Raw genomic sequence first — 15,924 nt, forward strand, 5'->3', positions numbered from 1 at the left:
TAAGGGTTAAAGCTCCATTGGATTCTTATTTGGAGAGAAGAAAGGATTAACTAATTTTAAATTTAAAACAACTCGGTTACCTGCTCAATTAAATAAAAATAATTATAAATGTCAATTCAAAATGGCGCTAATTATCGATCGAAAGCGGTGAGAAATGAAACATCCCAAACTGAGTTGCTTTTCAATTTTGTTATTTTTTTTTGATGACTTGTTTGTTTCCTATGGGAAATTTATTTTTACATGTTTTTGTTTTTACAGAGTCGAACTCCAGTTAAGAGTAAGGGTAGATCAGATGATAATGTGCGTTCCTCTGCAAGAAAACGTGCCACACAGAAATACCTACAGGAAGAAGATTCGGAGGAGTCAGGTAAATAAAAAAGACTATTTGAGTATCGAGATAATTCAAAATTCTTATATTAATTTTTTTTTTGTTTTTAACACAGATAAAGAGAATATTGCATGATAATACTCTCTTTTACGGTTTTTTTTACAAGGGACAGGAACAAAAACTTGTGGCAAATCCTTGTTTGTTATTGTGGTTTCCAAACAAGTAAATTTTTAATTTCGGTTTCAAATGTCCATCAAAACAAAATTTCTTACTTATAAATAAGTGAGAAACGGTTCCATATCAAAATAGAGAAGTGAAGAAAAAGAAAAAACATATCTTACCTATTCTTTTTCATGTTCAGGAGAAACTTATGCATGCATTTACTTACTTTAACCTCTCAGACAAACACTTTTATTTACTTTGTGTTCCTTTGCGAATTGTCAAAACGTGAAAATTTTTGTGTTATTCACGAGTTTTGTTAAAAGCTTCATAACTCACGTTTTGGGAAACGTAGCCTCATTCTAAAAAATGTTTTGGAAAGATTATGAAATTCACTATCGTATTGTTTTGTTATACGTAAATATTTGCGTTTCTAAATATACATTTTCTGAAAACGTCAAAAATATGTAAAAATCGCTGACCATTATTTCAAAGCTGTGAAAAATGTACTTTTTTCTGAGTATCATAAAGAAATAACACTTTATATATTGAAGAAACATAATTAAAAACTATTAGTCACCTCAAAATATTAACCGTCGAATAAAATAATTATTTTCTAAATAATTTATTAAAATATTTTTAATAAATTATTTAGAAACGCAATAAATTATGAACGAACAAGATGACAGATCCAATCGACTTAGATAATGCACCTCTACATTCCATAGATATTCTTGAATACAGACGCGTAGCGTTATTCATTATCGATACTCTGTTTTTTAAATCATGGCAATCCGTATACTAGTGATGGAAATAAATCGATTTTTGTAAAATCTCGCGCGTTTACGTGAAAAGACATTCTAATGTCTTGACCGCTATTATCATATTTACGTCTTTTGACGTTCTAATGTTCTGAGTGGTTAATGATATCTTTTTTGTTTGTTTTCAGATGATGATGATTTTCAAGAGAAAAAAGCCCCCGAAAAGAAAGAATTATTTAAAAAGCCTGTTGCCAGGCCCGGACGTAGGCGAAAATGATTTTTATATTTGCCTTGTACATAACATGTACCTCATTAGCAAAGCTTTTATTTAATTTTTAAGTTCTAATTGTTAGCAGATTGTTAGCAGTCCATAAGATGAATGCTGATATAAAATTTTATTTATTGTATTACGGACAAAGCTAATCCAAAATAATAATAGTATTGTGACAATTCTATGAACTTGTCTTACCTGATATGCCCATGTAATATTGTATTAAAAATTTGAATAAATTCCTACCTACAAATTATTTTATAAGTTTTTCCCCTTTTTTATTTCCAACTCCTAAAATAGTACTATGTACCTATATTTAAAGCTCAAATAATATTCCAAATAAAGCAGTTCTATATCAATTATTTTACAAGCAATAATTATTAGCCTGAAACACTCATCCACATTGAAAAATCTCCTGATAAAAGATACATGACGCCAACGGGACTCGAACCCGTGTCCCTTCGATTTCCGGTCGACAGCTCTGACCACTGAGCTATGGCGGCTTATCTCTTATCCGCGAAATAATTCAATATATACTAGTGTTTCATTCAACAATTACTGCTTGTTACATTTTTTCACCTGAAACAACCAACTTTATTTTATTTGACACAGTTCTATATCATTTGACGTTACAATACAGAGTGTCCCGAAAAATAATGTCACAGAGAAGTTCAGAGGTAGACCACCTTAGGGCTACCCGATTTACCCCCATGTATGTTCCGTGATTTTTTATAGTTTTCGAGATATTATTTTTTTTCCTATTTTTTTTTGTGATACCTTGACTTACAATAGATTATTGGTCAGAGACATGAATTATTGAGATAAATGCTTGATTTTTTTTTCTAATTGTAGATACAAAAACAATTGTGGGCAAAACTGAGATAATTGCGCCGTAAAAAATGTTGAATCACAAAGTTAGTTGAAATTCTAAATATTTAAAAATTTTCGAGGCGTCATATTTAAAAATTGTTTGAAAGCATACAAGTCCAATAAAAAGGTGAGATAAATAAATTTCAATCATTGTTCACAGACATACTAGTTTATTGTCATTATGTGCCAGACCGAACAGGAAAGAAACAAAGGATTTCTCGATTTCATTTGATTCTAGGTAAAAATGAAATATATAAAGGAGAGGGCCGAGGAAGTCAGGGAGAGGGCGGAGGGAGAATTCTTCGATTCGAAAGAGGTTCAAAAATCTAAGCCGCTTCGCCTACTTGACGGCTTCAGACTTTTCAATTTCAGTTGATCAACTCGGCACTTGAAAGCATATTGACAAGTGTGAACAACAACCAAGTTTTTAGTTAGAAATCTTGTCATTCAATAAAAGTTGATCAACTGAAATTGACTGCTGTTGTGGAAGTTGATCGATATGAGATTTGATAAGTAGGTACTATGTACCTACATAAAAAAAAAAATTAAATTAACCAGGGGCTGTAAACGCAGAGACCCTACTTCGAAATTGGGTACGAAAATCTAAAAATAATTGATTGTTAAATTAGCAAACTCTAAGCAAAATCACTGTCAAATTATGTAAATAAAAAACTGGACGAAATCAATAGATTATACATAAATATTACATATAATGAAAAAAAACCCTGGCTTTTGTTATCTTAAGACCATTCCTTAAAATATTAATATGGAAACATGAAACTGCTTTTTTTATTATTTTTTTGATTTTTTTTTTATAGTGAATACCTCACAAGAGTCCCAACTGCTCCCGTCTGGAGCCAGTGAGACTATGGCATCCCCAATTGGGGGATGTTGTGAGGCTGAAGGTAAGTGGGGAAGGGAAAGAGGAAGGTGGGGAAGTACCTGGCTATTCAGATCTAGTCACTAAACACGGCTAAAGCCATTTGGAGCAACGTTTCAATTCTGAATGGTGGTCTTACACCAGGGCGATACTGGTAGTATCTTCCACTCTGGCTTACTGTGGTTTAAAGCCAATGAATCCACATTTCACCGTTTCTCCCATATTTTTAGGTTCTTTAAATTTGGCACATTATGACGAGCGATTTGCAAAACATTTTTGCAAACTTGGCATAATATGCCAAACATATTAAAATCTCGACTTTGTATTATTTATACATTATATGAAATAGCCGTTTCATATAATTGTCATTAGGTTGAATCAAAGGTTTGTTTTTAAAAAAATGCATATTAAAAATGATAGTTGTAGCTAGAAGTATTTCAAATTACCCAAGCCAGAAAAAAAAGAGCAATGTGGGCTTGCTAAGTCTGTTCTACATATATTTTAATGAAGCCTGCTCTAAGAAGCTAGCTCCCCGGTGCACGTGTGTGAAACTCGACATGTTCGAGTGGAACACCTGTTCACGATTGATGTTCATGAGAATGGGTTTTTGTTTAAGACGGCTTGTATGTTTAACGAGTAACAGGCATTTGTTTTTCCTCTTTCATATAATTCAGACTTCTTCAAGACCAGCATTAATAAATTCCTTCCTACAGCCCATATATTAACCCACCTCACAACGCTGCTCAACATGCTCCCCTGCCTTTACACTTACAGCCAAGGGCGCTTTTGTGAAGTGTCACATAAAAAAGCAATTCTGCTCATAAATTATTTCATTGTTTCGGAATAAGGAAGTTGAGTGAAAAATATTTTGACTTATAAAAAATATGTTCATGTAGATCAAAAAATATCGATTCTAAATATATAAATATATTTCTATATTATTATTCTTAGAATTAGTTAAACGTTCTTGAAAAAGCATTCAATAGCAATAGACTGTAGACGCTCCACGATTGGTCGAAAGAATTCTGACGTCACATGTGTCGTGACTAGTACGTACAACGGAACACCTATGGTGCATCTCTTTCTATTACATGAGAGATGGTCGGTTTAGATGAGAGAGGTGTATAGGCCAAAGGTTTATTTGGGTTTGTCAAATATATGTACGTATTTGTTATTATTATTATATGAAATGGATTTCTAAAGATACATATTCGTATAGTGCTTTATAATAATATGTTGTTTATTGCATAACTTAGATGTTTTTATTATTATACATGTCACATAGCATGTGATACACTTCAGGCCGCCGGCCGCTCAGTAAAGTCTCACAGTGAACTGGTCTGTAAACCGTTATTTTACTTTTGGTCTCTACTTTTCTGCGCGGTGGTCCTGAATTCGCGCGGGGAACGTCAACAAGTAGCGACGGCAATACCGTACCGGGCGTGAAAAGCAAATATTCTAACTTAAAATATTAATTTAACTATGAAATCTTAATCAATTTTCTTTTTTTTTAATAACATCAATTATAATAGACGGTTAACATTGGTAAAAAAATTACTGGAATTCCTTGTTGAAGAATTAAAATTTTTTCCATACATAATGCTTAAGCGACGTGGTTTTCACAGTTCTAATGACGTCACACTACACCCCGCCTGTTACCGCTCGGATTCCGCTCGTTTTGGCGGGCTTAATAAAATTTAAACTTTGAGAATTAATTTAACTATGAAAACAAACTTTAAAAAAAAAAAAAAAATACCAGTATTTAAGTTTGAATGCGAACATTGATAAAAAAAAATAAAAAAAATGGACTCAACTTCCTTATTGGATATTTCGATTATGAACAACACTACTTAAATAAGTACCGATAAAATTTTATTCGTGGCAACTTGAAACTGGTGTGGAAACTGGCAACATCGAAAGTAGATGTCATGTAATACGTCAAAATTCAAACAAAATACTATGTACTGACATAATATTCGTGTTATTTTGTTTATATTTTTTGTGATACGGTAAACAAGACTTTCTATTACTTCAATTTCTAGTCAAGAGTCAGTGAACTGTTCAAAAATCACTCTTTATCAAATATCTTATGTGCCAATGCGGCCAATGTCAATTAAATGACCTTTTCTTGTTTATCAATAATTTAATTCGTAATAGGTGTTAATTAATCGAATGATGTTTAGATATAGGTCTCAACTCAGTTAAATTGACCATATGCTTCGAATCTCCAATATTTATAAATTTAAAATGGTCAACAATTTAGTATGCTTGTCTTTGATTTTTATGAGTTTTGTTTTATTTTGGGGTGCAGATTCGTGTAATTTTTATATGCGGGCAGTGATGAAAGCGCACTCCATTTGTCGAGGAGGGCTATATCCTCGCTCGCAAGTGCAGAGGTTCGACGTTCCTGACACTAAGGTAGCCTGGAAAGTAGACTTCCCGGAATATAAGCCGCCCTTTTACAGCTCGCTTACATTAGAGGGTAAATCATACGCAGACCCAAAATTAGGTAAGTTTACAATAATTATTGATAAAGTTGCCAAATTCCGCATCATGCTTAATATGCAAAAACATAAAAAAATAACACTTGGTTTCAACCTAATTACTACAATAAGAAACTACTAATTATGTCTATTTTTCCTCAATCAATGTTATGTTTGAAGGTTAGGAATACGCATAAATTATTAAAATAACCCAAACTATCAACATAAAAACCTATTTTGTGCATGTTTTCCATCTCCCCGACTTAAATAGTTATTTCCAGAAGTGGTAAATATTCAGGATCGCTGGCCACGCTTTATACGAATTTAAAAAAAAAAAACCTTTTGATTCAACTTAATTACTATAAAAGACAACTATCTGCATTTGGGAAATTTTTAATTTTATCAATCTAATTTTTAATTACTTAATTGTATGGGATGACAACCAAAATAATTTCTGTTGCCGACATTCTCTTATGTTGGTATTCTTGATACTATACAAGTGGCTATAAGAGATGTTATGTATTACCATTTACTCTATGCAAATTAAGTAGGTACTATTTTGGCAGTTTTATTTAAAAAAAAGTGGTATGGCCAGTGATCCCGAATAATTACCCCAAAAGTAATTAACATATTTCTGGCAGGTATTTTTTGCACTGGCGCTACGCTGTCTCCGGGCGAAAATAAAGGTCCCGCGTAAATTTCTTTAATTTGTTTTAAATCGCTATATCTTCGTAAATAATCAAAATATTTCAGTAAAAATTTCTACGTAGTAACTCAGCATTCCCAAACTATAAAAATACTAAACGAAAATCGAATATTATTTGAAATGCAACTCAATTAACCTTGTAATATGTTTATTACGGTCCGCCTATCGTTATTTGCCCATACCTGCTTTCTTTAAATACGCCCGATATCTCTCACTCGCATGCACATAGGAGTTTAGTGGGGTGGAACAGAGATAGAGATTTGAATATTACAATAACAAATGATATGCTATCCTTTTATTGAAATACCGATGTAAACGAAAAGCTTGAAGATAAATATAAAAAGAAGACTTGCATTACGATTCGATAATTGTGTACATATAGCTGCGACCTTTACAAAGAGATTGTTAAATAATATTCATATAAAAACATTGACTAATTCCGTCTTTTCTGCTATTGAAATGAAGCCGGCGCGAAAGGTAGAACTACCCTTCCCGGCGTTAAACATCAATCGACCGAACGGGTAGAACTACCTTTCCTGGCCGAAGTGGGTTAAGTGTTATGTATTTAAGAAAATGCATGCATGAGGTGGAATTCGGAAACTTAACACCCGCTGACACTGTTTTATTAATTATGTTTTTGTAAATTGTACTGTCATACCAGATAATGTGTTCATATATTTGTAAAAATTAAATATATCTATCTTATGTAGTTTCCCCAGGATAGTTAATTATATTCAGAGAAAATTATAAAAAAATATAATATAACGAAGAAATAACAAAACATTCTTAGGTTTTATTATATTTTTTGGCTAAATAAGCATTCTTCACAGTAAAGATAAGTCATATGAGGCTTTCCTGTAAATATATATTCAGTACTATGACTTTTTAAAATCGTAAACATAATATTTGACATGGAATTTGCAATACGCTTTTTTACAGGTAAAATAAATATGTTTGCAAGTGACGAAACGACAAGCTTGAATAATATTAAGATACATTATTTCCTTGTCAAGTCAATTGCTAGCAGACTGCGGCCGATTTGTTTAGTCATTCAATCACTTTATTCATCTTAACGCTTCCGTTGCCAACAGGCGTACCCAAATTCTCTAATATCACTATCCTTCAAGCATAAATATTTGTAGGTATCATTCCTTGCCGCAAATAATACTCATTGCTCGCTGGAACCGTACCCACTGCAGATTACGTAGTCAAAAAATTCTCCATCTCACTCGCGTATTAGTTCGCTTATGCGCTAATCTACTTGCACAGTATCTTTTGGGTGACTCGTGCCTTCTCACTCGCTTGAGAGGCTTAAATTATGGCACTTTTAAAAATTGTAATCACCTGTAATAATACCATCAGGCACACCCGGATTCACCCCGAAATGGAACAGCCTGGACAATGACGTGAACAGGGCCAGCTATGAGGGGGTGTACTCCTTGGACACAGAGGGTTACCCGCTGAACCCACAGGGCCGCACGGGACTGCGGGGTCACGGGCTGCTGGGGCGATGGGGGCCCAATCACGCTGCGGACCCCATTGTCACTCGCTGGAAGAGGAACAAGGAAGGAGAGATCATGAATAATTCTACTTCTAATAAGTATGATGCTATTGAATTGCTTTTTATTAACTTCATGTTTACTACTTACTTTATTTTTGATGGGTCATGAACCGTTAATAGTATGACACCACGCTCAACCTCTACTGGCTGTGCCCTGATTTTGTTTCTAACTATACACCAAATGCATAACTTTAGTTGACTCCATCGCTTTGATAGTACGTGCAGTTTGGTCGTAGCTCGGTGATAGTCTGAACTCTTTCATGTTATATCTCCTTTTGTTTCTAAAATCTATGTGTCGACCTCTTTAGATCTGGCTATCATGAATGGTAGAGATTATCAATAGCCCAGTGAATAGGATGCTCGAAGTTTCTGCAAATGTTGCCATCTTACCAGATAATGTGTTATCACAATGTATATCTAAATGATAATCTAGTCTCCTTCAGCGGAAGCAATCTTCCAAACAGGCCTTCCATTGATATGCTTGGTGTAACTATAAGTGACCAGCTCAGGTACGGGGGCTCCATCGAAGCCAGAGTAAAGTTGGCCTCTCAGAAGCTGGGCGTACTGTACAGGGCCCGCAGATACTTTAATAGTACACAACTGCTGACCCTGTACAAATCGCAAGTGCGGCCTACTGTCGAATTTGGCAGCCATCTCTGGTCCGGAGCCCCTAAATACCTGAAAAAAACCCTTGACTCTGTGCAAAAACGGGCGGTCCGTTTGATAGATTCCCCAATCTTTAGAGCACAGGCGTCAGGTAGGTATGCTGTCCTTGTTCTATCGGTATTACAATGGAAGATGCTCTGAGGAACTAGCGTCATTGATCCCTTCGGCACCGGTGCGTAGTCGGGAAACAGGCCAAACGCGCGCCCAACATTTGTACACGGTTGACATTTGTCACATGAGAACGGGTCGCTTCTACGATTTGTTCTTAAGTTCAACAGCTCGGCTGTGGAACGAACTGCCGGCCTCTGTGTTTCCTCCCTCCTACAACATGGGACTCTTCAAGACCCATGTTCACTCCTTCCTCTCCACAAAAAAACCCTCCACACAGCATCCTCAAAGATGACATAGGCCCTGAGGGAAATTATTTTCTTCAGGGCCTCCTGTGTGGAGTTAATATAAAAAAAAAAATATATATATATATATAAAATGTTTCCTATCCCACGCATGCTATAATTATTAGGTTATGTTTATAGGTTTTCAATAAGTTCACTATTTCTGCAGGATATAATTTGAGAGTTTGGTTACCTCTGTTGGCAACGGAAAGATTAATGTTGTAAATCTTTTTTACTACAGGCCAATCCTGCAGCTGGTTGTGGTACAGAGGAGGGACAACAAGGAGTGGGCTCTGCCAGGGGGCATGGTGGACCCCGGAGAGAAGGTGTCTGCCACGGCTGTCCGGGAGTTCCTGGAGGAAGCCACCAACTCTCTGCACATGACTGATGGTATTACCTAACTAACAGTGACAGCATTAAATCTCTAAGGTCCAGGGGAGGGACTACAAGGAGTGGGCTCTGCCGGGGGGGATGCTGGACCCCGGGGAGAATGTGTCTGCCACATCTCTCCGGGAAGCCACCAGGAAACTCTCAACTCTCTGCACATGACTGATGGTATTACCTAACTAACAGTGACAGTAACAGCATTAAATCTTACACACTTTAAAATAGATGGGAAAGAAATTATAATTAACTTTTTTTTTCATAATGCATCATGCATTTTCAATAACATTTTTATTTCCAGATGAAAAACTGATGGCGGACCTCTCCCTCAAGGAATTCTTCTCCAAAGGTGAAGAGGTCCTCTGCACTTATGTTGACGACCCCAGGAACACAGACAACTCCTGGATGGAGACGACAGCATTCAGTTTTCACGACGAGACGGGCGACACTTTAAAGTATGTGGCTCTCAACGCAGGCGACGATGCAGTCGGCGTTAAGTGGATTGACATTCACCGGGAGTTGGCGCTCTACGCTACTCATAGAGATTTTGTTGAAAAAGTGGCTCAGGTTAAATATTGCCACTGGTAAAAATATAATGGATATAAACAAAAACACCTGAAAAATATACCGAACAGATAATCCCGAGAAGTGTAATCTATACAGATTTCAACCTTCCACTGCCAACAGGGATAATCTAAATCTCTATCTTCCTTGCATAAACAATAGTGAATTTATTACATATGTATTGGTATTTTGTATTCCTACAAAACCTACGAACAATAACCCTCGTGGTAACAAAATTTTTGTTTTGCATCTTAGCGTGGCGAAGGTCAAAGAATACTAATGTACCCATTTAACAAAAGACCGTTCACATACTGAAATGGTTTGTGTGTGCAAGAAGGAATTTCAATCATATTTTTTGTAAAATACTTAAACAATTTCAGTAGATGTTGGGAAAAGCTGAGTTGAGTCGGGGAACAGCCCACAATACATTTCTATTGGTTTATCTCTTCAGTGTTCTTTACCCGTGCTACCAATAATTAAACTAAAAAATACCAATAATTAAACTAAATAATAATTTGTTAGATTTTTTTGTAGTTTCTCAATTTATTGCACATTTGAAAGGATCACTAAAAGTAAGTTTTTAAATTGTATTGATCAATAAGACACATTACACGCATTAGGAAATATCACTGAAACTGAGTTTTTAGATGGTGTTGATCAATAAGACACATTGCACACATTTGAAATAATCACTAAAAAGTGATTTTTCAGATTGTATTGATAAGATGCATTACACACATTTTGAAAGAATCACTAAAAAGTTAGTTTTTAGATTGTATTGATCAATAAGACACATTACACGCATTTTGAAAGAATCACTAAAAAAATAGTTTTTGTATTGTATTGATCAATAAGACGCATTACACACATTTTATAAGAATCACTAAAAAGTTAGTTTTTAGATTGTATTGATCAATAAGACACATTAAACACGTTTTGTAAGAATCACTGAAACTGAGTTTTTAGATGGTGTTGATCAATAAGACGTATTACACACATTTTGAAAGAATCACTAAAAAGTTAGTTTTTAGATTGTATTGATCAATAAGACGCATTACACACATTTTGAAAAAATCACTAAAAAGTTATTTTTTAGATTGTATTGATCAATAAGACGCATTATACTCATTTTGAAAGAATCACTAAAAAAATAGTTTTTATATTGTATTGATCAATAAGACGCATTACACACATTTTGAAAGAATCACTAAAAAAATAGTTTTTGTATTGTATTGATCAATAAGACGCATTACACACATTTTATAAGAATCACTAAAAAGTTAGTTTTTAGATTGTATTGATCAATAAGACACATTAAACACATTTTGTAAGAATCACTGAAACTGAGTTTTTAGATGGTGTTGATCAATAAGACGCATTACACACATTTTGAAAGAATCACTAAAAAGTTAGTTTTTAGATTGTATTGATCAATAAGACGCATTACGGCACAATCTCGTTGGATGACCTGTGCAAACAAAGTATACTTGGCAATAAAGTTCCCATATCTCAAGTTGAGTTTGCTACGTACGCGATAAAAGTGTACACGCCAACATGGTTTAGCATAAAATCGAAACCTTCACGCAAATATGGTCCAAAACTTGTATTAAGGTGATGCAAATATGCCCCTAATGATATTTAAAAGCTGAGCTGATAACAATTTAGTAGCTTCTTCCTTCTCGCATTCCGAAATAATGTTATTAATATATAATTACGTACAGTTTGATATGCTTAACCTTGCAGTTTAATTTTGGGATGCCCTAGGAAAATACTTAAGTCAGTGCCTGGGCATGTCAAGAGTCAGACTAACTGAAGAGTGTTTATGAGACGGTGGATTAATGTGAACTAACACTTTTGCAAACACTACTTTCTTATGCTGTGTTAACACTTGCGAGCCGAACCCAAACCGTTTGATTCGTTCCTTTACCATGATTCATGGTTCGGCGCACGCTTCTCCTTCCATCCTCCTCATTTTCTATATCAATGAAGAAATGTTAATTGCCGTCGTAGAGTAAAGAAGAAAACTAGAATTTCCTTTCATACAAATTTGAGTGGAAACAAATATGTTCCATTTTGCCCAGAAGTTTTAGATCTCCATCACAATTATTTTGAAATATGTCCACAAACATTTCTTGTGTTCTTCTTTATTCTATGCTTAATGCTTTCTGCAAATATGTCGGGCATAGTTTTTCATCACTGCCGTGGCCGCCGTAATATTCTCTTACTTATAAAATGCTATAACTGTCGAAGATATGTAAATAACTAATAAAAGAATATGTAAGTATTTTTATTTGAATTTTTATAATATAAAAATGAAAATTATGATCCAATTTTTATTTCTGTTTGTTATCCATGTATTACACCTTATGGCAGTTAGCAAGTCAGTATTAGTTGTGATTATTGGACTGCCCACACTTTATAACTATTACCACTTTTCCCATGGAAACTTATAATAGAATTTATAAAATGAAATAAACAAGTAAATCATGGGTTTGACAATAATTAGTGCCTGTATAACAATCTTCCACAAAACAGTAAAGACTCATCCAATGATAGTCCTGACTAGTTCCGCACAGGATCCACCATCTCAGATCTTGTTTTAGATTCAGTCGATAAGCTATTAAAACATGGCAATATTTGTTCAAAGCGGCGTCCGTACATTGAACGACCAAACACTGGGTGGTAATATAATTGACGAGTGGAAAATAGCAGCTGAATGGTTGGGCAATTTATTTGGCCGTGTAGCAAACACAGTCTCGAATATTTGCAAATGTACTGTCAGTTTCGTTTCAGTTTGATTAGTTGTCTCATAATCAAGTGACGGATTACTGAGCAAGTAATGTAGTTCATTCGTCAGTTCCTCTTTTGGATGGGAGAAAAGTTAACAGCTTTACACTGTAATGTTATAGGCGGTTCCCTCATGAAGTCATGAGCCACTAAGGAATCGGCGTAAAGCGAGGACCTCCTATAGCAAGTAATTTGCATAGCGAGCAAAATAGATTGTGAAAAAAATGCTCTCTTAATGAGCAACATTTCGCATAACGAGTGGCGCAGAGCCCAATCTTCATGTCACTCACTTGTGAGCCGGGACTTCCGCGCCAGTGCGTTAGTCTCTGATCAGCACTCGTTCCGCTAGCACGTTAGTGTTGCATGACACACGTTTTCCCGAACTTGTGTTCGGGAAAACACATGTTCGCAAAACAAGCAAAATTTCATCAACCTCTGGATAAAACTGTAGATTTGAATAAAAACCAAATCACAATATTTGCCCGCCACAGACATTCTCTTCATCTTTTGGTCGCTTGCAGAGATGTACTGGTCCCAGTGAGAAATTGTATGCGATGTCATCATTCTAGTATCTTCTGTCTTTTTCGTTTTCAAATAAGACAAGTGAGAAGGAAGAGGACAAACATTCATATAAGCATTCGCTGGGACTAGTTTAGAGTACAACTGCTTCATTGCTTGGATTTCTTTTATTTTATGTTAATATTTTCCGAGGAAGGACATACAAAATAAATAATTCCATTTTAAATAGTTTAAATGTTAATTTATTATCAATACAGACATATTAATATTCATGTAATAAAAATGCATCTTCTCTTAGTTTAATGAGTTGTGTAGATTTGATTACGCTATTATAATAATATAAATCTATGTACAAATAAAACGACTAACATCCATTGTGCAACAATACGGTAAAACTATTAAATAAATTAAGGAGAACACAATCAATAACACATCCTCGCAGAATGCATAAGTCTTTATAATACACAATACATATTTATAGAATAATATAAAGTAGGTATATGTACGAGCTAATCATTATTATTCTACTTTACTGTCACAGTAACTTTAATATAAAATCACATAAAATTCAAACATCTATAACGCTATCGTGCTTCTTATCGGAGGCTTTCAGCTTTTGCTGCATCTGCGTCAGCATATCTTGCATTCTTCGAATCTGAAAAGGATAAATACATTATTAATCTCTTCTAAAATGAAAGAGCGAGCGAGAAGAAAGGATTATAGAGTGTGAACGGTTGTCCAATATCTCTTCATATAAATATGCTGTTAATGTTTTCTAGTGTAAAAGAGAGAGTGGCTTGTGAGAGAGAGATGAAATGACTATAATACAAAGTGTGAATGATTGGCCAATGTTTCTTCTTCATCACCTGTAACTCTAATATATGATCGGTCTGTGGCTGAGTTGGCATTTTGTCTGGATCCCACCCATGCAAAGTGAGTTCAATTCCTCGGCTGACTAAGTCCTCCATCACGACGCAAGCAACATTTTCCGCTTATTGTGATGGTAGTATCAGATTTTTAAATATTGTCAGGTTATTCATAACCTAGGAAAGTTTCTCTTTCTTTAAAAAAAATTAAATATGCTATTAATCTCTTCTGGAAAATCCACGGCTTTCATAAATATAACTTCCACGCAATTGTAGTATGGTATGAAAGAGACAGCATGAGAGAGTGAGAACAAAGGGTTATAAAAGAGTATGAATGGTTGTCAAGATTATACATTGTGTTAATTAATTAAAGTCTATTGACTATTATTCTGCCATCCCAATTCGTAGTATAATTTTCGAGCGGCGTTACACTACATGTCTTACCTCTTCATCCTTCTGTAGCAAAAGTCGGTCTGTTTCTGTGATATTACTAACATCGCCGTTGTTGCCCATGGAGTCGCGTTTTAGTTTTCTGTTAAACAAAATAAATAAAAAGTCAGGTTAAAAGAACACGTTATGTTGACGATTCTGCAGAGCTACACCAAATATAATATACTGGCGGACCCCACAATGCTTCGCTTTTGCTAATATCTTCCTCGGACATCTCCTACTTCTTCCACCATTCAGTATTGTATACCACAATGTTACTGTTAAAAAACTACATTACATCGACTTTAATTCCACTCTGTATCTCAATTCAGTCCAGAGATATTGCGTTAAGTATTCAAACGGTAACCGACATTTTGATCGTAAGCAAAAGATCGTATTCTTAAGATCAAATGTAAAAAGATCGTAATTTTCATTTGATCATAAATGATAGTGAATTACCATTTGATCTTAAACAGTACATTAACTTATAAAATTAATGATTACACGTAAATTACATCGAATCTTTTTACTTTAACATGACACATAGATCTATTATTTGCTTATTATTTGCCTACAATCATTTTCCTTACGATCATTTGATTACAATTTATTTATTTATTTATTTATTTATTTATTTATTTATTAAACGCCATAAAAGGCTTTTACAGTAATGTGATACATTATATTATAAGTTCACAGTGATACGTAGGCGAATATTAGTATTAAATTGAAGAACACAACAATATGTATATAAAACGACATTGAATGTGATACAGCTGAAATTTTCTTAAGGCATAGAATGCTACAATAATAGAAAACACTTCATTTACACAGGATAAAATATACAGTAAAGGTGACTTGCCAACAGATATAATCTAGCAAAGTATTATAGTAGCGCAAATAGTAGTGAGTTTATTGTTACAATCAAATTTATATCTCAACTTGGCCACTATGGCCGGAGTGTATGGCAAAGTAGCTTCAACAATTCAGGGCTGTCAGAGACTTGACAATTAAAAATATTTTTTTATTATTAAAATAATACATCCGTTAGCCAACACTGTAAGAAATCTCAAGCAGTTTATATTGATGCTATACATATACATTTCACATATATGTATATATGTGGAATGTATATGTATAAGAACACCATACATATGTTACACATAAAGAAGAACATGTCAGTATGATGCAGTACAAACAGACATTTAACATTTCACAAACATATCAGTTACATTCACAACCAAGTATTTTTGCCTTGATGCAAGACGGTGAGGTTTTGAAAATATCAAAAAGGTCTA

The 15,924-nt window shown here is 34.4% G+C and overlaps 3 protein-coding genes across 4 annotated transcripts in view; 2 read left to right on the plus strand and 1 right to left on the minus strand.

The window, feature by feature from the left end:
• Cap-D2 (CAP-D2 condensin subunit) overlaps positions 1-1,751 on the plus strand; it is a 35,247-nt gene extending 33,496 nt beyond the window's left edge. The window contains exons 19-20 of the mRNA XM_089636771.1: positions 259-367; positions 1,437-1,751. Of these exons, the coding sequence (XP_089492897.1) occupies positions 259-367; positions 1,437-1,525 (198 nt within the window). The 3' untranslated portion in view covers positions 1,526-1,751. The remainder of the gene's footprint in view (positions 1-258; positions 368-1,436) is intronic.
• Positions 1,752-5,301: 3,550 nt separating this feature from the next.
• On the plus strand, positions 5,302-12,305 carry LOC149420538 (ADP-ribose pyrophosphatase). The gene is made up of 5 exons (XM_089636193.1): positions 5,302-5,317; positions 5,581-5,778; positions 7,821-8,058; positions 9,319-9,467; positions 9,763-12,305. Exons 2-5 carry the CDS (start codon positions 5,598-5,600, stop codon positions 10,047-10,049), a joined length of 855 nt encoding a protein of 284 aa, XP_089492319.1. The 5' UTR covers positions 5,302-5,317; positions 5,581-5,597; the 3' UTR covers positions 10,050-12,305.
• Positions 12,306-13,621: 1,316 nt separating this feature from the next.
• Positions 13,622-15,924, minus strand: part of Septin4 (septin 4) — a 72,944-nt gene continuing 70,641 nt past the window's right edge. For both annotated transcript variants that reach the window (XM_089636195.1, XM_089636194.1), the window contains exons 7-8: positions 14,642-14,729; positions 13,622-13,986 (exon numbers count right to left, since the gene is read on the minus strand). In XM_089636195.1, coding sequence (XP_089492321.1) covers positions 13,900-13,986; positions 14,642-14,729 — 175 coding nt within the window. In that variant the 3' untranslated portion in view covers positions 13,622-13,899. The remainder of the gene's footprint in view (positions 13,987-14,641; positions 14,730-15,924) is intronic.

Source organism: Hesperophylax consimilis, chromosome 10, assembly GCF_061612785.1.
Source record: "Hesperophylax consimilis isolate HC1 chromosome 10, BYU_Hcon_1.0, whole genome shotgun sequence".
NCBI classification, from domain to species: domain Eukaryota; kingdom Metazoa; phylum Arthropoda; class Insecta; order Trichoptera; family Limnephilidae; genus Hesperophylax; species Hesperophylax consimilis.